We start from the raw sequence: 22,706 nt of genomic DNA, 5'->3' as shown, positions 1-22,706 counted from the left end.
GTTCCCATTTATAAAAAGGCTTTCAATGCTGCTTCTTCTCCTTTCCCAAGCTCCTCAGTATACGTACCAACAACTCAGGCAGCATTCACTTCTCACTTTAGCCAGAAATGAGTCAGGTAGTCTAAACTAGGTGTGCAGGCTCTCTCTCTAGGTACTGAATAGAGACAGACACCCCCAGAAATGATTCAGTACTTCCTAAGATCAGCTGTATGAACTGTTTTGCAGGTGTTGACCTCTCCGTAAGGATATCTCCATTTCCAGCTTCGATGGTGAGTGAAAACTGAGATGCCAAATGGAAGCAGGCTCATGTGTTTTCCTCACACTTTAAAAATGCTATGGAAAGCTGAAGGATTACTTCCCTTGTTGTTGGCACAACAAAAGCAAGATGGCTCGAGGCAGCAGATTGACTCCCCACCGAAGCTCCCTCCCTCCTAATCACTGCTGTCTATTGAGCATTCAAGCCACTGAGCCAGAGCTATTGGCTGTCGTGTTGTTGGGGCAAAGACCTAGTTTATCTGAAATCACTACGCCACTTAATGCTCCTGTCAATTATCCTGGCTATAAAGAAGACCCTGACCCCCCTCAGCTACATTACTGAGAGGGAAATCCAACTATCACGTGCCTACAGAGATCTAATGACGGGCTGGCATGAACATCTGCTTATCCCCACTCTTTGATGACTGCTATCTGAAGGCTCAACTATGTGCTGCAGCCCTACACTAAAGAAAGACCCTAACTGATACAAGCTTTACTTTATTATAGAGGAGGGGCAACTGCTGGCTTGTCTCTGTCATCGTGATGAAACGATGGCACCAAGGTGGTTTGATGTGCAATGACAGCAGTGAGAATAGAGGCAGCAAGAGCTTTTGTGTAGTTATTCTTCTGTAAGTCTGTTCCTGCTGTGGGGCAGTTAACCCTCCAGGCACTGCATGAAACATAAGCTTGATCTGAAAAAGAAATTGTGAGTGTCAACCCCACATTCCTGTGGGACCCTCCAGGGCACTTGAGCCTTAGAGCACAAACAGCTCCTCCACTGGATAAAACACTGGGCTGGAGAGAAACTGCAGACTGTCGCTTACATGTGGGGGCTCAAATGTGGCATTAAACCCATCTGAAATTGCTGCAGGAGGGATTTCCTAGAGGACCAGCAGTTCTCAAATTCTTTGAATCCTGACAGTCAAGATTTCTCACGGCCAGTGAGGTTTCAACAGCAGGGAAGCTTGATGAAAGGTATGTAATCTCTTGAGTGACACCTTCAACTCAAGAAATAACTGGCCAGAACTGGCTTTGGTGCTGGGTTGGAGCCACGGGTGAGGGGACAGTAGAACAGACTCCCAGGATGCATGAGCTGGTGAGACAGAATTTAGGATTGTTCACTTTAACCATGCCATCTCTTTGATCTAGAAGCAAACATGACATTTTTAGGGTCAGAAAGGACCCTCTTGGCACTGATTTGAAGACCTCCATTTCACCTGCAAACGAGGAAGCTGCTCACATGCACTATTTGGGACAGGCCAGACAAATGCTGGCTAGTGGAGGCACAGCCTGGTCTGAAAGCAACCAGTAGCAGCAGTTTCTGAAGGAGTTAATGTCAGAGTTTTCCACCATCATCCTGCACTTCCATCCAAACAGGGAAAAAACAAGGTACAGTATCAATCACATGTCTAGGGGACTCCAGAGAGGACAGAGGTAGAAGGCTGAGAGCTGAGGTGTATTATATTTCAGAATCAAACCCATCCCAGATTGCTGGATTCTAACACTTTGCTCTTTATTCCTGAAGGAGAAAGCTATTCAAAACATGAGTGGAAATAAAGAGGGGCATTCTTGGGTTGAAAGATCAAGAAAAGTGCTATAAGATAGAAAAAGCTTTCAGTCAAGCTTAAATACCAAAACGACGGCAGCCGCTGGTCCCACGAAGGCATACAGAAGACCTCCCTCTAACGACAGCCAGCAGCTGGAAAATGAAGAGAGAAAAGAGTTACCCAGTGGCTACCATCACTGACAGGCGCATGTTTGCTTCTTCTCTTGCCTGCAAAGTTCCTCTTGGGAGGTGATATCCGGTGGCAAAAAAAGTCTCAGACTTTACAGCAAGCAAATTTTGCTTCCTATTTCTCCTGAACTTGCTTAAAGGCTCATTTGCCTGGGGGTCTGCCTGCAGAATGACATTTGATTTTTGACAGAGGAATACATGCAAAATGAATGATAGTGCTCTGCTTCGGACCAGGTTGCTGAAGCAGTTGCATCAGTTTGCTGGCAAGATGATGCTCTTGTCCTACTCATTTACGCAAAAGAGTAGAAACAGTGGAAATTTCCCTCACTCTTTTGCTAACCACTATGCCTGCCGGGGGCTCAGGCCCAGGAGTTCAGCACATTTCTTTTCCTGGATGCTCCCTTTGAGCTTGCTGACATGGGGAAATTTTACAACACAGCAGCGAGGTGGGAATTCATGAAACTCTTTAACTGGATCCCCTTAAGGAATGAGATGAACACTGTTCCTTCTCTCTCACACCACTTAACCTGAGAAGAACTTCTTCTCCACTGACCACATGTGGAATTTAGGCTCCTAAACTGCCTGATGCCTACACAAACTGAGGGGGCTCTTCTGACCAAGGGCTGATGTCTGTCCTGTTGGTGCCTACCACAGAGCGAGTCATTCCTGGTTCCAGAAAAAGAGTCCAGGATGAGGCAACTACATTCAATCAGATGAATCTCATCCTGAACTCCACTGACTGCCTCAACCAGATCTTCGTCATCCAAGTAAGCAGTTCACCTAACCTGGATGGAGACATCACTGGGGAGATGAATCCCATCTCTCATGTAAACAGTATGAATATGCTCCAGGTGTCCCCACATAGCTCCTAGTTCACTGTACATTCACATAAAGATCCCACAGAGCACTGACATCCCCATATTGACAAACTTGGTGTAAAAAAGCAAACAAAGAGAGGCAGGAGAAATCTTACCCTGTTCCCACCCTCAGAGCTGGTGTCTGGATAGCCAACAGGGATTTTTAGGTTTGACTGTAAAGTCAGGAAGGAAACACTTTTTCACTGTGAGAGTGATCAAGCACTGGCAAAGGATGAGCAGAGGGGTTGTGAAGTCTCCATCCTTGGAGACATTCAAAAGCATGATTCTGGGCAGCCACTTCTAGGTGACCCTGCTTGAGCAGCTGGGGGGTTGAACCACACGGCCTCCAGAGATCCCACCTCAACCAGTCTGTGACTCTGTGACAGTCGTGAACAGTCACAGCAGCAGAGGAGCTGAAATTTCCATTTTGTGGGGGATCCAGCAATTCAGAGCATGGACACATAAACTAGGTACTTCAGGGCAAGAGAGGATGCAAATTTACACTGTGTCAGCAACCCCACAGAAAGTTTGCATGCTTTGACATGGCAGTACCCTGGAGAAAATGTGTGATGAAGTAATCCTGTTTCAGCAGGAAACTACCGTGCCTTTACCACAGGATAAGAGCAGGCAACCACAATGGAGCGAGGACTTTCTCAAAGCTCTTAACCCAGCTAACCCTGCAGTAATTCCGTTACATGCCTGTACTCTCAGCAATATGGTTTCATTCTGCATCAGAAGCAAACTGATGCTGCCTTTCAGAGTCTCCCAGGAAACAAAGCCTTCTTGGAAATATTTCAATTTTGTTGATCAGCCTCATATGCTTTTGTATCAATTCTGACCCGCAAAAAAATGTTATTTTTTTCACCTCAAAACTCAGAACATTTGGGAAAAGAAAAAAAATTTACTTCAAATTGAAAGCAGGACATTCCATGTTTCTCGGAAGCCTGCATCTTGTTTATTTCTAATTTAAACCTGTAATGTGTTAATTTAATCAGTTCTGATTTCTTCCTGATAACAAGTTGCTCTGTCACAAACCGTCTGAGCAGCTGTAATAATAAAATGAATAATCATCTGGGGAGGGAGGGAATAAGAATTAAGCTTTGGAAGGCTCTAATAACTGCAAGGAGAGGGCAGGGGGAGCCAGGAGGACTTCCAAATCCCAGTCCTTATCCAGATATTTTTCTCCAATGCTTCATCCTAATTTTGAGACCATTTTTCCCAGGGTCTCTTCCAACCAACAGCTGAGCCAAAGAAAGGAGCTGACAGTCCTGCACTCCAATTAGTGATGAGAACTTGGTGCAACAAAGGCTCTCGTTCATGTCAGGTCCCTGGCAGCCCCTCTTCCCCTCTGAGCATCAGGCTTTCTGAAGGCAAGTTCACACATCACCAAGCACTGGTCCTTATCCCTTCTGACTGCCTGACCTCCCTGCCACAGAGCTTAATCGAAGCATTTCCAAGGCTGTCAGAGGTGGTGGCTGACAGCAAGGGAAGGGAAAGGGTGAAGTGATATCCAAGAAGGTGAACCAACAGCAAACTCCAGCAATACATTAGTGGAGATGCTTTTAGCCTTGTGCCTACAAGGCACAGAAATATTTGCATTTTGCTGAGAGGTTCCCCAGTACTTGCCAAGGGATCTCTTCACAGATCTCTTAAATAAAATTACCACTGGAAGGGAGTAAGTGAATGGTTTAACAATGCTCAGCAGCTCCAGACTACTATTTCTAAGCAGTGCTTCCCCGACTGACAGCAGCCCTTGTGTTCAACGCGGAAGACCTCTTTGCAAAACATCTGATCCTTTTGTGAATCTGCCACAGCAAAGACGTGAGATGGATGGCTTTTCTCTTGGTCCTGTGAAGAGCTGACTTCCAGCAAGACCTTCTTGACTACACCGTACAGCCCTGCCAGCAACAGGTCTCACCTCGATCGTGTGCAAAATTAAGCAGCTACAATGCAACAGCCAACATATTTGTATAGCTAAGGCTACAGCTGGGAATCGGGACTGTTCCAACAGTGTTAATTTATAGATTAATATAGAAGCCGCTGAGATATCTGTGGGTGACAGAAGCCCTGATGCAGTGACACACAAGGACCCCTGGAAATTTGCTGTGTCCTGGCACTCTCTCAGAAAACTTTGTAGGGTCTCTTATGGGGAAGGATATGAGTTCCCAGCTACAAGTAGCACAACCTCAATTACTTAGTTCAAGCTTTAGGAGGCAGTTTGTCAAGCTTTAGAGGTCCAGAGTCAGTCCCTGGAGTACCAGCTAAAAGGAGAGTTATTACCCAGGCATTCAGACTAAGACAAGGAGGTGAGCAGTGGTGGGTCCTCTAGACCTCCATTATCTCTAAGACTTTCTTTGAGACTGGAAGTACAGCCTCTATCCTACCCCTGCAGCTCTTCAAACAACAGCAAAATCTCCTTTCAAATGCTGTTCAGATAAGAAAAAGGGAAAATCCCATTGTGTCCTTCTCCCCTCATTGTAGATGGAGAGTTCATAGAAGAAGCGTCTTGATCAATAAAGGCCTCGGAGTGAATGGCTGCTGGGGAATCGCCACTCAGAAAACAACAGAGACACAGTCCAAATCCTGCAGTACGTATTCAATATTTAATTTGAACCTCTCTCTCCCTTCTCATCTTACCATTCGGTGGTCCAGTCTGGCCAGCTCAAGGGTAAATATTAAATATTATCTACAACCTTCCCACACTTAGCACTGCCTCTGATCAATGTGCATTACAGCTTGGAGACATGGCCAACCCTTCAACTGCTACCACGTCTTGACGGGACAAGCCTCCATACTGCTGCTCAGTTGTGTTTTTATCATTTCAGAATAGCTTCATCCCACATACAAAAAAAAAAAAAGACAGGACAAAGCTGGGTGAAATCTTCCTCAGGGCCCAGGTAGACCACTCTGTTGGAGGTTCCACCCTTGATGTGCTCCACTGCAGTTGGCCACCTTGGCATACTCTGCAGATGAAGTTTCAGTCATTGTGACACAGATTGTCCCTTCGACCACCTTTGCCCTGGGAGTCTGTAACACCAAGATTACTGCTGCAATGCCTTCAACAGCTGCAGCTGTCCCAAAAATGCTCTCATGACCAGGCCCCGTAGATGGATGTCAGGGGTTTTTTTACCACTGTGAGTGGGATGAGAAAAAAACATGATGTTGAGTATCAAATCCTGTGCTCAGCTAAGTATCAGAGCTCTGCTTTGCTTTGTCTTAATGCCCATCTCCACAAGAAAACCAACGGGTGCTAATGCACTGCTCTTAGGTTCTAGAAATTGCAGAGTTGGAAGAAGCTTTGAAAGACACTGTGAAGTCCCTTGTGGTTTATCATGCCAGCTCTTGTCCTCTGCTTCACAGGCAGGGATGTGTTGTGGCTAATGTCTTTTCTTCCTTCTGCAAGATGGAAACATCGTGCCTTGAAAGTCTGCCACTGCCCATTTGAAATGCCCTGTGCATGCCCTGTACTAGCTAGAGACACAGCTAAAATACCTCCTGAGCTCTAGCTCCAAGGTTTGCAACTACCTCATATTTCTGCAATGGCCAGAAACCAACAAACATTCTGGGACAAGCTTTGATCCAGGCCTGTATTCTGTTCATAAGCCTTTAGCATTGGAGAGTGTTAAATCTAGGTCTGAACAACCTCAAGTTTTGGAGTTCAGCTCTGAAATTACTGCTATGTAAGGTTGACTTTGCTCTAGAGCAGAGGTGAAACCAAGAGCCTACACACACATAAATGTAAGAGAGCTTTTATGCCTTTCGAGCAGGATAACAGAAATAAGTGTGAATGCACTGCAGTCTGTTGGTGCACCCTGCCTAGCTTGGTCCACATGAATATTTGTTTCCTGTTTTGAAATGCACCAATGTGCAAATGTGACTCTCGTTACAGCGATGCTCAGCACCATTTTACGCTCAGCACCATGGCTCATGAACCCACCATGCCATCCACTTGGCAGCAATGTGCACCACACGTCCCCTCCTTGCACGGAGACAGGACAGGGAGTGCTTAACCAGCACCCATGGGACATCCACACTGATTGGGGCAGAGATGTTGGAGTGAGTTTGTGACCGCAAGTCAGCTCTGTTTAGCTCTGGCTTTTGGTAAAGCCAACATCAGGAATTACAACAAGATGGCAGTGCTGGGAATGTCTGATGGGCTCTCCATGGTTGAGAGGAACTGTTGCTCCTCTCATGACTTTGCTGGGACATACCAGCTTTACCATATGCTGCGCTGCAGCATGGAAGGGAGATGAAAGGAGGACCAAACTGGACTTCCTCCTGACAGAGGAGCTAGGAAACGGTGTCACTTGGGCTGCAGCTCCTTCTGGGATCACAGGATCCTCTGCCATCTCCCAGGCAGGCAGCCAGCCTGACAGGCAGGGAGTCAGGCAGCATCCAGCCCTTGGATGCAGGGAGCAACAGTCTTCAGGGCTGAAAGGAGTCAGAGAATTAGCAGCAAAAGGAAGAGAGTTAGTGTGGTTACACATCCCCTGGGAATGATGGAAAGTCAACACGGCCTGTTGGCCGCCTCGTTGGTGTGCCAATCTGACAGCAAAGCAGGAGTCCAGCAGGTTTTGTCAGGCATTGACACCCTCTTGGCTGCAGTCTGGGAGGGCTTTGCTCTGGGGCAGGGAGATGTTGGCACGCAGTGGTCCAGGGCAGTGAAATAGGGTGTGCTTCCCTGCACGTTCCTCCCTTCCCCACCCAGGTTCTTTTGTGTGGTCAACACTGACCACAAAACTCTGCAGTGGCCCTTCAGCATTAATGGGGAAGGAGCTACTGAGCTTTTTGCACCAATTCCCACCATTCTATAAACAGGAAAGCAGAAATATTTAGGACCTCCCTCCCTGCTGTTTGTTCATTATGAATTGTTCTCATGGACTTGCATGGAGCGAAGTGCCAGAAACAGCAGACCCACAGAAAAGCTAAAGGGCATTTGGGATCTCAGCGGCACTTGTAAAAGCCAGGACGTGTGTTGTCCTCCTCTGAGTCACAACAAGCACTGCATCCCTCTCCACCAGGACACACTGAAGCCAAGTCTCCTGAGCTGGGTCAGGCAAATCAGGACAGGTACAGCCAATGCACCCTGATGCCAGCACAGGTTTCAGGAATTGTATCTATGGATTTGCATTTGACAAACCCACCTTTCCTGAGCCCTCTGTATTGTACAGTAATTTAGACTGCAGTAATTTAGACTGCAAAGCAAACTGAGAATGTTGCTGCGCTGTTTTAATGCTCTCCTGCAATCAAAACACAAACCCTGAACCATTTGGTTGTGGATGTGCAGAATATGGTGGGAATTGAGAAAGAGCAGGTGTTCCACATGACATTTTCTCAGTGGACCTATCGAACCCTCATCTGGCCACATCTCCAGCTTTTGTCTTAAACATTGTTCACGTAGGATGCAAAAACACTGGCCAGGAAGACACTGGATAATGATGAGCTGCAGAAGGGAAGAGCCTGATTTATTGTAACATAAAATATTAGCCTTTGGCTGCCACTGTGCATAAAATTTCTAAGCTATCATTTTCACCACACATTGAAAAAAAATAATACTTTCCTTTTTTTTTTTTCTTTTTTAGCTGCACTAATCCTCAGCTCTGAGCAACACTAGCCTTGCCTTAAAGTATTTTTTACCTCTGCACAGTCTTATTCCATTATTTATACCCTGTCTTCCTTCCCCCATTACATGCAAATAAAAGTTTCCTAAAGGCAGATCCTTTGGAATTTGGAAAACAGGCAAATTCAGATTGCTTTCAATACCTTGAGGTGCCTAAAACTGAGCCAAGCTATTTTGAAAACCTGAGACTAATCAAGTGAACCATTAAATAGATAAACACAAAAGCTATTTTTAATTTTTAAACATCCTAAACTTTAAATATTCTACATTTCCCCTTAAAATAAAATTTTTTTAAATCTCTAAGTAGGAGGTACTTAGATCAAAGTGATGTCATATATGAAACAGTTAAATTTAACTAGTCTCTATGAAATTGTTTTTAAAGAAATACACAATCCTTCTTGGCCAGCTGATGGCTTGAGGAGGCAGAGAGGCAGGATGGCTCCTTCCTCTTCCATCATCCCTGCTTGCCTCTGACATGGGCAGCACACCAGGATTTAGTTTCTACCCTGGCTTCTGTGGGTCAGTGACTGGATTTTGACCAAAAGGATGGAGGGTGAGACAGGAAGAAAAAGGAAAAAGAGCTCCTTTACTCACTAGTTCACGGTGCCGTACCCCTTGGCTTTAGTAAATCCCACGGAAATGGCAACCACCAAGGCGGGGAGCCCTATGGAAATGAAACAAGAGAAAATTGGTCATTTAAGCATATGTGCAGCTCTTCTCCCACTCGAGCGCGTAATATACCCCATTCTTTCCAGTGTTATTCTAGCACCATCTGTCCCAGCCTGGGTCTTTGGCAGAGACTGAATTCAGGACCTTCGGAGCCAAACTCATGAACCCTTGTTACCTCTGCTAATGAAGTAAATGCCATCAGCTGTAATCAGTTCATATCCTGCTGTGGTCTCAGCAGTTGTGTGGGGACTGACAGTACATACAGATGCATAAAATATATTTATCTTGTTCTTAGGTACACGGGTCGGCCAAGAATATATAAGGGTGTCTCCTGAAGATGGAATATTCAGCCACAACCCAACTCAAAGAAGATAGCAAGGAGGAGATTAAGGGCCATGTTTGCTCTTAACATAACGTATGATAACAACCCAGGTTCAAATGGAAACTGAGTTCCCCTTATCCCAAACAAGTACCCTAAGTGCTGGGCCATGATCTATAATAGAACAGATCCCTCTGAACAATAATGGAAAAGAGTCTCAGAACATCAGGTCTTTCTGCAAAACAGGGTACTTCTCTTGCCAGAGTCCCGCTCCCTTTTTGTGTCCAAAAGGGAAATAAACTAAGAGAAACCAGCTGCACTCGAGAAGACACACTTCATTACAAGCATTGCAAAGGACGAACAAGTTAGTCTGTGGCTGGGATGCCATAATGTACAAAGTACAATTTATCTTCAGAGCATCATGAGCTAACGGTGCCAGCATGGGATGCCGTTTCTTAGGTGCGTAAGAGGGTGAAGCTACAACATTGATCCTACTGCTAGAAGTTCCCACAGAGTGAGGAGTATAAAGAAAACCTGCTGATTATTGTGCAACCTGCTGGATATTGGCCTAAAACTCATAAAAAGTTCTGAAATTGATGGGTCCTTGAACATCTAGGCACAATCAGAACTAGCAAAAGACACTACATCTTGCTAATAGTCTTTTGATCCTTCTTACCCCTGTCACGATAAACTGCTCAAGGTTCTACAGAGGAGATTGGGTACTTTTCTGGTTCACCCCAGCCCAGCTCTCCCCTTTCCCTGAAGAAATGTCTGTATATTGGCTAGTAACATCTGGTTCTTCAGCTACAGAGGTCTCCATGTGGCTTTTTATCACCCTTCTCCTTGTGACATGGTGAATTAAGCTGTCTCAATGCTAAAGATGGGCAAATCCCTTTAAGAATTAGCAGGATCAGTAGCTAGGTAAGATTAGTGCTTCTTGACAAGACCCTAATTCGTATGCTGTAGAGGTCATGGCAGGTGACTGCAGAAGACACTGTAGATGGAAGGGATGTGCAGGCACAGCATCCAAACAATAACCGAGCTGGTGAGGTGGTCATTCAGCAATATAAATCATCACAAGATTGATTAATAGTGAGGGTCTGCAGTCAGATGGGAGGTATAAGGCCAAGTTGGCTGGAATATACAGCATTTGAGAGTTATCATAAAGTGAAGTGTTTCTCTTCTCATGTGAGATTTCCAAGCACAGCTCACATTTGATCAGTCCAAACCCAACAGGCAGTGGGTTTAAAAGATGTCTCTTATTATCTTTTTTTTTTCCCCTTTTCTTTTTTTTTCCTTAACTGACTATTGCTCCTCTCGCTGAGCCTCCTTCATACCTCATTTGGATATATCCTGGGTGCTGTATTCACTACAATGCCATCAATATGGCATCCCATGGCAAGCACACCAAGAAACCACACATGAAAGGACTTTTCTGGAGTATAGGTTGATGCAAGAGGCCCTGTGAAAGAGGAAAGTTGGCTAAGACTCTGCCAAAAATAGTAACTTGTTCTTTGCAGAGTACTTCTCTTAGACGTGGTAATTATGCAGAAATACAGACTCAGGCTGTGAACTCATCAGCTTACAGGGACTGGCTCGTACCAAGCCTGGGTAGGAGCCCCAGCTTTTGCTGAAAATGGATCTGTACAAGCAGCATTTACTGAGGTGGTAGCTATACCATGGTGGCTAAGCCAAAGGGCATCGTAATGGGTGCTGTACTCCTCCACCTTGGGAGAGTTGTTAATAGTCTAATTGCAGTTAGATGTGATTAGATTGGGGAAAAAAAAATTCAAAACTTTTAATCTATTTTTTGATTATTTGAAAGAAAGTTATTCCTAACTGGTCTGTTCCATCTATTGTGTGTGGATTGTATCAGACTTCCAGGCAGTCACTAATGCCACGTAGTCACTGGCAAGGTTTTGGGGGCCTTCTGCTGAAAGTGAATTTTACATTCACAATTCCAAATAAATGTGTTAGAAACTTTGAAGAATTTTGTACTGCCATGTCAGAGGAGAATCACGTCATGTGTTCCTCATGTCCCACTAGTAAAGGTTGTTTGCTAATAACTACCAAGAGCCATAACTGCTATGAACAACTGAAGACCAACTCAGAGCCTGAGCTATAGAAGCATTAAAAATCCAGTTGTGGAAACTATGGCATGGTTGTAAAAAGACTGACAAAATTATTTCCTCTTTACTGGGGCTAAATATGATGACTGTATTGTTTCTAGGGAACAGTTTGTCTGTCTGTTCTAAATAATAATAATACTACTAAAAATTCTAATTGCTAAAAACTTTTCTGGAAAGGCAGAGTTGCATACTCAATAGGAGAACAAAAAAAAAAAAGGAATAAACCTCACGGCTGATGAAAACCACTGTAGCTTCAATGAGCTACAGCTGACAGCAGCTGAGAACTTGGCAAAGATGTCTCGAGCAAGGGCTTAGAGAAATGCTAATACAGAAAGGGGGAAAAGGGGGAGAATCAGCCCATGACAAAGCGAATTGTGCTAATTATTTCAGATTATTCTCTTTAAAACGTATTTTCAGCCTCTTTCCTCCTAGAAGTGCCATTAATCTCAGCTCTACAGCTGACATCTAGAAGGATGCTAGATATCAGAAATTCTCTTACTGTCTTAATAGGCAAGTGTTCTTCATTTCTTATCCTAACCTATTCCAAATGGTTATTCTGCATCATTTATCAACCAGTGCGTCCTAGCTTAGAGATGACTACATTTTACTAGCGGTGCAAATTATGCTTCTACACATGTAAGGTGGTTTGGTTTTTTTTTTCAATCTGTACAGACTACAGATGTGAATGTTGCCCATTTGAAATTCCCTTGGCGAACACGCCCATCTGTCCCAGCTTCTACAAATCAGAAAAATCCCTTTTTATTACCTAGAAAAGCTATTTGTCTGTTGCATTTGATAACCCTGATGTTCCTTGAGCCACAGAGTGTTTGTCTATAAACATATGCATGAACACACACGGGCGCATGCAGCCTGTGCTTTGCACGTATGTGGCTATGCTCTTGCCACACACAAACACTATATTTCAATAACACAATTTATTTTCTGTTGTAAGCAAAAGCTAGGAGTGAAAACTGAAAGGGCTGCAGGTGCTGGAATGAGGACAGCTCTTGATGTGCCAGAATAAATCACATCAGGGCGCTTCGTAAGCATCAGAAATATCTTGCCTGGGGTGAAATGCTAGACTTTAGTAGTAAAACAAGACACTACTACAGCTCAGACACACAACGCTTTCTCTCTCCTTTTCTCTTTTTTGCCTGCTCGCTTTTGAACCACTTTTTGTTTAGTTGCTCCTTTCAAACACACGCTTGTTATTGCTTTGAAAGTCCAGGTTATGGGTTTGTGTTTGTTTTCTACTACAGAATGCATCATTTAAGGCTAATAAATTAAACATACGGAAGAGGCAGAGGGAGAAAAATTAGTTACAAGCAGCTGCACCAGTCTCATAGTTTATTTGTCTACGAAAGGCCCTGCTGCCATGGAGACGGGATTTCAGAGCTTGCTTCACTCTGGGTTGCACATGGAAGGAGACAGCGAGACAGAGAGAAGGAGAAAGCAAGGAAGAGACCCAAACCCAGGAGAAATCAGCCCCAGCACACCCTTTGAAAACTCAACCCCTCTCAACTCATCTATTTTGTGTGACCCTTGGGTGCACTGGGCAGCAGGCAGGGCTTATGGCTCTTGCTCATGTTATTTTTAACCATCTCAGCTCTTCTCGGCACCGCCAAAAGGGTTGCAGGCACCCTCTGCCAAGCTTTCTGCAGAACATCAGTCTCTCTTGTAGCCCAGACCCTCTCTGCTCCACATCCCAAGGAGGGGACAGCACTTCCCCCCCGCCCCAGGCAGCTGCTCCACAGACCCAGGATCCTCACCCCATCCGAGACACAAGAAGCGCTTGCGGATGATGCGGTTCCGTAACCGGCCTGTCACGGCCATGTAGGACTGCCAAGCCTCGGTCAGCACCCAGCAGAAAGAGGAGAGGAAGAAGAAGTGCAAGAAAGCCGCCACCAGCGTGCATATCACCTGGAGAGAGGAGGAAAGGAGGACACGTGAGAGGAGCGGCAGGCGGAGAGAGCAGCGCGTAGGAGAGCAGAAGGCACAGGGGCATGCTTCCAAACCAGGCTCTAGAAGGCAAGGTCATGGAGATCAGGACACGAAAAGACATTTTAGGAGGAGGCAGTCTCCCCCACAGGCTTCGACCTCGCAAAGGACCAAAGTGTTTGCTTCAAATTTAAGTACTGCATGAAAATCAGCTGCTCTTAAGCATGAGCTCTAAGATAAGCCCGTGGTTAACACTTTTGCTGAAGTCTGAGCCCACATCCCATCCTGGTGCTCTCCTGGCTTCAGCAAGATATATTTATTTTCCAAATGATCAAAACCATTGCCACGATCCTTTAAGGGAGGACTAATCTCAGCTCAAAAGGTTTGTAAAGCACCGTGTTGCCAGCAGTCAAGTCATAGAAATGAAATCAGAGGAAGGCAATTTAGATGGTGTCCCTGCCAGGGAGGGATCGCTGAGTGAAAGAGTTAAGCTGTGAGAGCTGGGTGAAACCATGGCTGCCAGGGGCTGGTGAGGACTGCAAACATGAGTGGTGCGTAGCTGTCTAAGAGCATATAACTACTACCAAACAGGGAAAAAAAAGAAAGAAAGAAAAAAAAAGAAACTACATTAGAAGGAATTTCATAATGTTGAGCTCTACTACTTGGTGGGGAAATCTCTCAAGGGAAATGCAGGGAGCTTAAGCCATTTAAAATTAAACTGGGGAAAGTAATAGCAAATGCATTATGAAGAACAATCCTGTAGTGCCAGGGAGATGGACTGGAAAGCTGACAAGCTCGTCTTTGTTTTTAACTCAGCAAGGCCAAATCTTTCACTGGTGTAAATTGGTCCTGCTCTGTTTAACTCTGCCAGAGCTGTGCTTAATTTCCACCATCTGCACGTTGGAAACCATGAATCAATGTACTCAAGAAGAAAATTATGGAAAGAAACTCCAGTGGGTCCCAAGGAGAAGGGAGAGCAAATAGACTTTAAAAGTGACTCTGGATGAAAAAAATGGCTTAAGGCATTCAGGGCAGGGGGAGGAGGAGGTTTGTAATGAAGAATTTCTCTACTTTGAGTTACATCAGGAAACATGGACTTTGGGTTTATGGTCAATGAACCTTCCTCTTTTTTCATCCACCACCATCTTTAACAGAGCTCTCATGCACGGACCATCTTTTATCATGATTTTATTTGATTGCTCCCGATTCATACAGTAGCACAACCCAACGTTATCAGATGTTGTGAATAAAAGTAAGACTCTGTGTTCTTTGAGACTGTCTTTTTGTTCCATATTTGTATTTGACACCAAAACCCTTGGTATTCTGCCTATAAATGGATTCTGGATGACAGTTTAGTATATATAACACAGCTCAATAGATAATTTCAAGTAATTTTCACATTTTAAAAGAATCCTAAAAAGGTAGCTTCTATTCATCAGCTTACAGACCTATATAAAACAGTTTCAAACACAGGATGCTTTCTGGAATGTATTTTAGGTGACTGTTATTTTAGAACTTTCTTTTTGGCTAACATCAGATATGACACTATTCATTTTACCGTTTTGATTTTGTTCTGCACCAACACGGTTTTTCCCAATTTGCCAGCAGCTTGTAAAGAGGAGATAAAAACTTTGTTTTCCAATTTTACACCAGAGAGATACATTTTGAGGGCATTTTTTTCTCAATCTGGCAGCTTTGAAAGAAACAGGAGGAAAAGAGAGGAGGGGAGTACAGCAGAAATATGCACATCTCAGATGGGCCAGTATAAACCCATTGCCTCAACTGAAACCAGATGGGCAGGCACATATTTGCTTCTGCTGCCTCTGCTGCAGGTATTTCCTTACTTGTAAGGGGAAAAAAATTTCCATGAAGGCCTAAGCTCAGGGATATATGTCCCAAGTTGCTGCAGAAAGATCTAGCAGAGCTTGTCAGTCTGTCAAGGCCATTAGCCCCTGTTTTCCTTTAAGAGGAGAAATCTGTTCCCTTGCAGCACGTAGCCATGCCTTTGAGATATGGCCAGTTCATAGTGCATTCATTTCTTTTGTATCATGTTATGCTGACTGCAATTTTTTTAGCCTTTTCCCAGGCCTTTCATCTTCAAAAAGCTTAGCAAATCCAGGCGTGGAATCTTGCCTTTGAGGTTATATGGTTGGAAATCAAGGAAGAATTTGGCATTTCCAGGGAAACTAATACTGTAGAAAATCTCCCAGAGTAACTGCAATTATAAATCAATCACCAACATTTTAAGATGCTCCATTATCAATAATTGAATGTGAATAAATTCCTAATTTACACTCCTCCGTCTCTTCTCTGTATAGTTTTCTTTCTCTGTTCCCTGCCAGAGACTGTTTACTAGATGGCTGAGCGGAAATCCAAGAATAACCTTTCTATTTATGGTGTTTCATGCATATGGATGTGGAAAGAGCTAATCTGCCTCACGCAGTTGCAGCCGGGAGCTTTGAATCCCCACTAACAGCTCTGACAGTGAACATCCAGGGTAATGTGAGAAAAAGCTCAAAGGACAACCTGGGCTCACAACTGTGCTCTGAAGCGGGTGGGAGAGGGTGAAGAATCCACCTCCTATCCTGGGGTGAAGAAGACTAACCAAAGAGCAGGTCCAGCCATGGTTTGCTGTGCTGAGCATCCCTCAGTGTTTCTTTCTATGGAAAGAAGCTCCTAGCACACACTTGGGGTTGCAGACAATGCACCCAGGGAAAGTGAGAGCTTAGCTCACCCTTTCTCCACCTCTTGCCCTGACAAAACCGTGTTGGCTATGAAAAAAAAAGCTCTGCTTTGTGAAGTCAATTCCTGAAGGGCACTTGTTTAACAGGAGCAGAGCTGGCTGGCTGCATCTCTCTACAGTTCTCGACACACATCTGACTCAAGCAGCTGTAAAGCTTTCCCTAAAACATAACCTAGCCCTAACCCGAAGGGCCCTCCATAGAAATGAGTCTCTGTGATTCATTAAACCCTGAGGCTTCTCTGCAGAAATGCTTCCAAAAGTGACAGCATGCTCTGGCTGCCAAAGTAGATACTCAAAAAACCTGGCCAGTCACTGGTTACTGTTAATTAAAAACTGAATTTTGACTTCTGATTGCGACTTTGGCAGCAGGAGTACTGGAGGACGCTTCTTGCCTCACTTTTCTGCTTAGCGGGGTTAGAATGGTTGGAGCACTTGGGGAGACGGGAAAATGTACAACGGGAAAATACTAATGATCAGCAGTGATTTGTTGTGTCAGACACCAACAGGGAAACTGAAAGTACTTTAGCTGGAGAGAAGTCATACAGGCAACACACGCCTCTCCAGCTGGGCCTGGAACGTGGGAAGGCATGTATGTGCAACCAGTGCACATGGCTTGAAAATCCACGCTACGTCTTGCCGATACTGCTCGAGTCACACCGGGATCTGCAGTGAGTCCCTCGCGGCCCCCAGCTCTGCAGTGTGCACAGCACGTCTGGCAACATTTCCTACCCCAAAAAGAGGTGGTTTATGTGGCTGTGTTCGTTAACATCTGCCAAGCGCTTCAAGCTCAGAGTATAAAAGTTGCTGGAGAAATAAACCTAAAGCTGAGATGCTGTTTGGGTTTTTTTTAAAGCCTTTTCTCAATCTGTCTTTCTTTGTAATTTTTGGAAAATAAAATGGTTAAAGCCTTGCAAATAACCATGTTTCTTCACTGTGCCATGTGCCAGCTACTCTAGGCAGATATTCAAAAATACCACATTGGTTTTAATCAAAGCCCCGAGGATGCTGACAAATTATCAAAGAGAGAGCGAGAGAGAAAATTGAAATCTGCCATTTAGTTGCGCCTTTGACATCTCGCTAATTAACAGATGGAGGAAAAATGAGGAAGCGCTGCCTGAATGGATCATTTCAGTGCTAAATCAGGGGAAAAGCAAACAAACAAACAAAGCCCGAGTGATCTCCTACCTTATTCCGGGTTTGGGTCTGTCCGATCAGGATGAGAGCGTTGGAGGAGATGATGGATAGGCAGAAGTTGATAAGGATGACAGAGCGCTCTGAGCGAATATACCTGCAGCAAGAGAAGAGGGGAAGGGAGATCCACCCTGTAACAACTTGCATTAAGTTACCTCTGAAAAGCATCAACCAGGTGCAGGTTGCACTGGGCCAGACTCTAGAGAAGGCCATGGTAAGAGATTGCCCATTTCCTGCAGACCTTGTATATTAAACAGACAAGAGCAACGGGAAAAGGGAGGGGGAGAGCTTGGGTGTAGTGCTTAGCCCACAGATCTCTCCATCCTCCCCCATCAGTGCTGGAGCTATGAGCATGAGTCAACAAACTAGGGGCCAGCCTGGTCCCTAGTCTGAGCCGCTCCTAAAACAGTAGAGTGCTGCAAGTCTTCTTCAGCTCTGCTTATTTGAAAGGGGACTTGAAAAGGAGCTTAAAAGAAAACATACAGGCAACACATGGAAAGATTCCCAAATAAGAAGAGCCACAGGCATGCTGGCATGAAAGCAGATTACGAATGCATGCACCTTCACAACAAAGTGTTTGTGATTCAGCATTCCCCTCTGTTTAACCTAACAACCCATCCTGAAGTGAGAAGTATTTGTGGCTTTTTCAGATGGAGAGGTTTAACACTTCTCAAAAGTAGGCCAAATACCTAACTGCAGCTGTGGGTCTGGGACGTTAGGAATCCAAGTTAGGAAGCTGTTGCCTTCAGCACCTTGCAGGAGCAAGCTATTTGTCATTTCTGATTTGCAATGTGCAGCACAGCTCCAGCTTGCTGCCTAGGTATGTGCATGACAATTCAAACCACTGGCTACAGAGGAAAACTTCTTTGAAGGCACTTTTATGAACCTAATAAAATTAAAAGGGAACTGCTAAAGTGCAAGTCCTCAATGACTCACTCAGGACCTGACCATACCAACACTCACACACGTGAATAATCTCAGTGATTCGACAAGTGCCCTGCTTGAATACCAGATGAGTGAAGAGTAGACACTGATGCTTATAGAAATTAGAAACAGATCTATTAATCAAACAGCTCATCCCTGGAGGCTAATGCAGGATTATTTCCTGTATTCCAGTACATCAACTATTTATATTGGGAATTTAATTTAATTAACTAATTTTAGCAAGAGTGAGTTGGTCGTGCTTTGGCTGCAGAGTTTTGAGTTTCTGACTATGTGGTCAGGACGAGTTTACTGCACGTGTGTGTTCTGCCAAGGGTAAATCTACTGGAGGCTGCAAAACTTTGGTTTTAACTTCCCTCTGAGTTTTACCTTCAGACAAACATGAATATTGAGGATATGCTTTGCTGGATACAAAAAAGTCACCAATGTAAAGTAGCCTGAATTTATACTTAGTCTGTTGGAAATTTGGTTTATAGGTAGTTCTCCCTGAAACTCACCCAACCCCAGATCAGACTACAAACTTTAGGCTTCCAGCTCAGCTAGAAACTGAGTTGACTGCCTGAAAAACAAGCCTCTAGTTCCTTTCATGGCCAATCTAATACCAAATTTCCCCATTTCATTGGGCTCAATACAATGTTGTGCATCACGTGGATCCTATTCCATTTGTGGCTGGAGGGTATCGAGCCATCAATCTATGCTTTGATTGTGTGAAATAAAACATCAAGTGTCCAGTCAGCAGCTTCTAGGGGGATAGAAAGGGAGATTTGGACTCTGTCCTGGTGGGAATGAGATGTAGTAAATCTGTGTAGCAACACTATGATCCAACTGGCATTAGCGTGCACTTCGAAAGTCTGCTTCGGTCAAAAAAATGTAAGAAATTAGTTGCCCATGACTATAGTCTGTATGTGAATGTAGGGGAAGATAATCCAGCTGTCTTCAGACTTTTCCCCCCCCTTAAACAAGCTTCTCCTTTCTCCTGATTCCCTTCACGCACTGAGAGTCCTTCCTGTTCCCCAGATCCCTGAACCTCCAAAGAACGAAACGTGGGTTGACAACATGTAGAATCACAGAAGCAGAATAATTTACATTGGGGAAAAACCTCTTGAGTTCCCAGTCCAATCCTCTGCCCAAAAGTGGGCTAATTTCAAAGCCAGATCAGTTTTTTCAGGGTCTTGTTCATTCGAGTTTCAAAAATCACCAAGAACAGAAATGCCACCACCTCTCTTGGAAGACTCGTTACAGTGCTTAACTCGTCTCATGGTGAAGGATTTTTTTTCTTTATAACCAGCTGGATTTTTTCCTGATGCAGCTGGTGCCTCTAGACATTTCACTGTACACCTCTACAAGTTGTCTGACTTCTCCATGACTCTTCATTAATAGCCTCCTCTTCTCCAAGCTAATGAAGTCTTGTTCCCTTTGTCTCCTTTTACACCATGTTCTCCAGCTCCCTAAACATCCACTGGACTTGCTCCAATGTGCTGACATCTCTTGTATTGTGGGAGCCCAATATTGGGCACACTTTTCCAGATGTGGCTTCAAAAGTGTCAAGCAGAGGGGAATAATCAATTCTCTTGACCCGTTGGCTATATTCTTGCCTATATAGCCCAGTATAATGTTGGCCTTCATTGTTGCACAGGTGCACTGCTGATTCATTTCCGAATCGTTGCCCACTAGCACCTGCAAAGCCTCCCCTGTGGAGGTGTTACCAAGCCAGTCAGTCCCCGGCCCATCCTGCTCCACACGGTTATTCTGTCCCAGGTGCAGGACTGTGTATTTCTCCAGCCTGTATCTCCAGTTTGCTGAGGTCCTTCTGAACAGCAGTGCTGCTCTCCAGCGTATCAGTCACTCCTCCCAGTCTGGCATCATCCACAAACCTGCTGAAGGTGCATTGTGCCCCATTGTCCAGGTTGTTAAAGAAGACATTAATCAATATTTGCCATAGTATCAATGCCTGTCAGATGCAACTAGTAACCAGCTCCTGATTAAGCTTCAAATTTTTGACCATTAACCTTTAAGCCTGTATGAACTCCACCCAGCTATTAAGCCACCTTAGAAGCCACCAATCCAGTGCACAGTTCCCTGGTCTGGATACAAAGATGGCATGGGAGACTGTGTTAACGGCTTTGGTAATATCAAAATATACAACCCTACTTCTCTCCACTGTCCATGAGACCTGTCATCCCATCACAAAAGGGAAACAGGTCAGTCAGGCACAACCTGTACTCAATAAATCAGCGCTGTCTGTTCCCAATTGCTTTCTCGTCCATCATTTTGCCTGGAAATAACCTTTATAACTACTTGCGACTTAATCTTCCCAGGGGCTAAATAGGCTGATCAACCAGTTGTTCTCTGGATCCTCCTCCTTGCCCTTTTCAAAGATAGGTGTAATATTTGCCTTCTTTCACCCATCAGGACCCTCCCCAGATGATGGAGGGTGGCTCCACAGTAACACCAGCCAGATCCCTCAACACCCTCGATGCATCCCCTTCGGACCCATTGACTTGCAGATGTCCAGATTACTGAAATGGGCCTCAGCTCTCTCTTCCTTGGCAGTGGGTAGTAGTTTCTTCCCCAGATTCTGCCATTAGGTACAGGAACTTGGGTGCCTGTGAGCAAACGCTGCTAGTAGAAAAAGCTGACAAAGGCACTTAGTACCTTCACTTTTTCTCCTCCCTTCTCCATTAGGCTACTTGCCCCATTCAACACCGGGCCAACACTTTTCTGGGTAATCCTTTGGTGCTGACACACCTGCAGAACCCCTTCTTGATGCCTTTCACATCGCTCACCAGTTTCAAATGCAGCTGATATCTGACCTTCCTAATTCAATCCTGCATTCCTGGTCAATGGTTCCACAGGTCTCCTTGGTAGCCTGACCTGTCTACCAAACATTTCCTTGTTATGTTTCAGCTCAGTCAGAATTTCCCCGTTATGCTAAGACAGCCTCCTGTCACGCTCGCTTTTTTCCTTCCATTTCCTCTTCTCCAGCGCAGGATGCTCCACAGAAAGAAATCACCATTACTATCCAGACCCTCTGGCCAAATAAGTCACGAACTCATATCAGAGAGGAAAAAAAACACAGAACATGATGGTTTTTGCCAGAGGAGATATCTCTAGCAAAGGCAGAGCTACTCCAGGGTGCTGTCTCGCTACTCCTTGGCTGATACATGGACTCTGCCTACTTATCAAAATATGCTGTACTCAGCCACCAAAGCAGGGGAAAACTCACTGCAAATTTAGGGAACGTCTGCTCTGGCCTGGGTCCTGCAGGATGTGGGGAAGCCCTATGCAAACCAAGACAGATGGAGAAGGTGGGAAAACCTTGCAGTCTGTGTCTCTCTGTCCCCATTACACTCCATTCCTCTCTGCAAACACTGAGTCACTCTTGCTTTCTCTCTGTGCGTACACACATCCTTCTCCGTGCAGTCACTTACTCATTCCTGCTACCTCCCACCAGGGCCACTGAGTGCCTCAGCATCTCTGCCAAAGGCAGAGCTCCTGGGTTTAAAGCAAGTGTTAAAAGCCCCTTGAGAGCTCACTGACAACCACTAAATCAATCCTCAGGCTTCGATGGGCAGGGAGTGAGAAAAGCTCACACTGATATCTATACAGCATTCACCCAGCCGCCGCCAGTGAAAAAGGTCCGCCGTGCCCCACATGCTGATGGGCTGGTGGAAGAGCTATTCGATAGCAAGCATTGATCTCCATGCTATGGAAAGGTCACTGATTTCAGAGGCTGCTGAACCGCAATGAGTTCAGGGATGGAAAACACACCGGGGCACTCCTGAAACACCAGCATGTCAAGGAGCTGCTTGAAAGGAGTGGTGCAAACCAAAGCTTAGAGAAACACAGTATTAAGTCATTTCACCTGTTCTGACCCTTCAATAATTCCTTTTCTCCCCAGTTTTTCATTTTCATGTCAGTTTTCAAGAGGGATGACCTTTTTCTTTCAATTCCCTGTCTTCTTCCATGTGGGTGGTGAGCACGTGGCCCACACACAGATCGTGTCTCCAGCTGTGACCCAGGACAGCCACTGCCGAGATGTAACAAGGTCAATCCACTTCCATGGCCCACTGTGTCACTGACCTCTCTGTCGAGACTGCTAATAAGGCCAGCGATGCACCATCTGCAGGAGAGTTTTTGCAGCCATCTGTCTACTGGGAACTGGAGTGAGTCCACCAACAGGCCACCAACAGCCGTCAAACAGAAACAACGTCCAGTTTTCAGTGAGACTGTGCCAAGTTGGCTGTGTCTGAAGTGATTGCCTGCATGAAAAAGCTCATGCCGTTCATGCCGATGGCTGAGTAGGTG

At 45.0% G+C, this 22,706-nt stretch overlaps 1 protein-coding gene across 5 annotated transcripts in view; it reads right to left on the bottom strand.

Moving 5' to 3' along the window:
• The window catches only part of ADGRB1 (adhesion G protein-coupled receptor B1), a 283,323-nt gene that overhangs the window by 42,297 nt on the left and 218,320 nt on the right, over positions 1–22,706 (bottom strand). For all 5 annotated transcript variants that reach the window (XM_074888977.1, XM_074888979.1, XM_074888990.1 and 2 more), the window contains exons 20-23: positions 17,451–17,553; positions 13,354–13,504; positions 9,062–9,131; positions 1,888–1,954 (exon numbers count right to left, since the gene is read on the bottom strand). In XM_074888977.1, the coding sequence (XP_074745078.1) occupies positions 1,888–1,954; positions 9,062–9,131; positions 13,354–13,504; positions 17,451–17,553 (391 nt within the window). The remainder of the gene's footprint in view (positions 1–1,887; positions 1,955–9,061; positions 9,132–13,353; positions 13,505–17,450; positions 17,554–22,706) is intronic.

Source organism: Strix uralensis, chromosome 1 (assembly GCF_047716275.1).
Source record: "Strix uralensis isolate ZFMK-TIS-50842 chromosome 1, bStrUra1, whole genome shotgun sequence".
In the NCBI taxonomy this organism is placed as follows: Eukaryota; Metazoa; Chordata; class Aves; order Strigiformes; family Strigidae; genus Strix; species Strix uralensis.
Note: the sequence above shows the minus strand (reverse complement) of the source record. Positions and strands in the feature narration are given on the sequence as shown.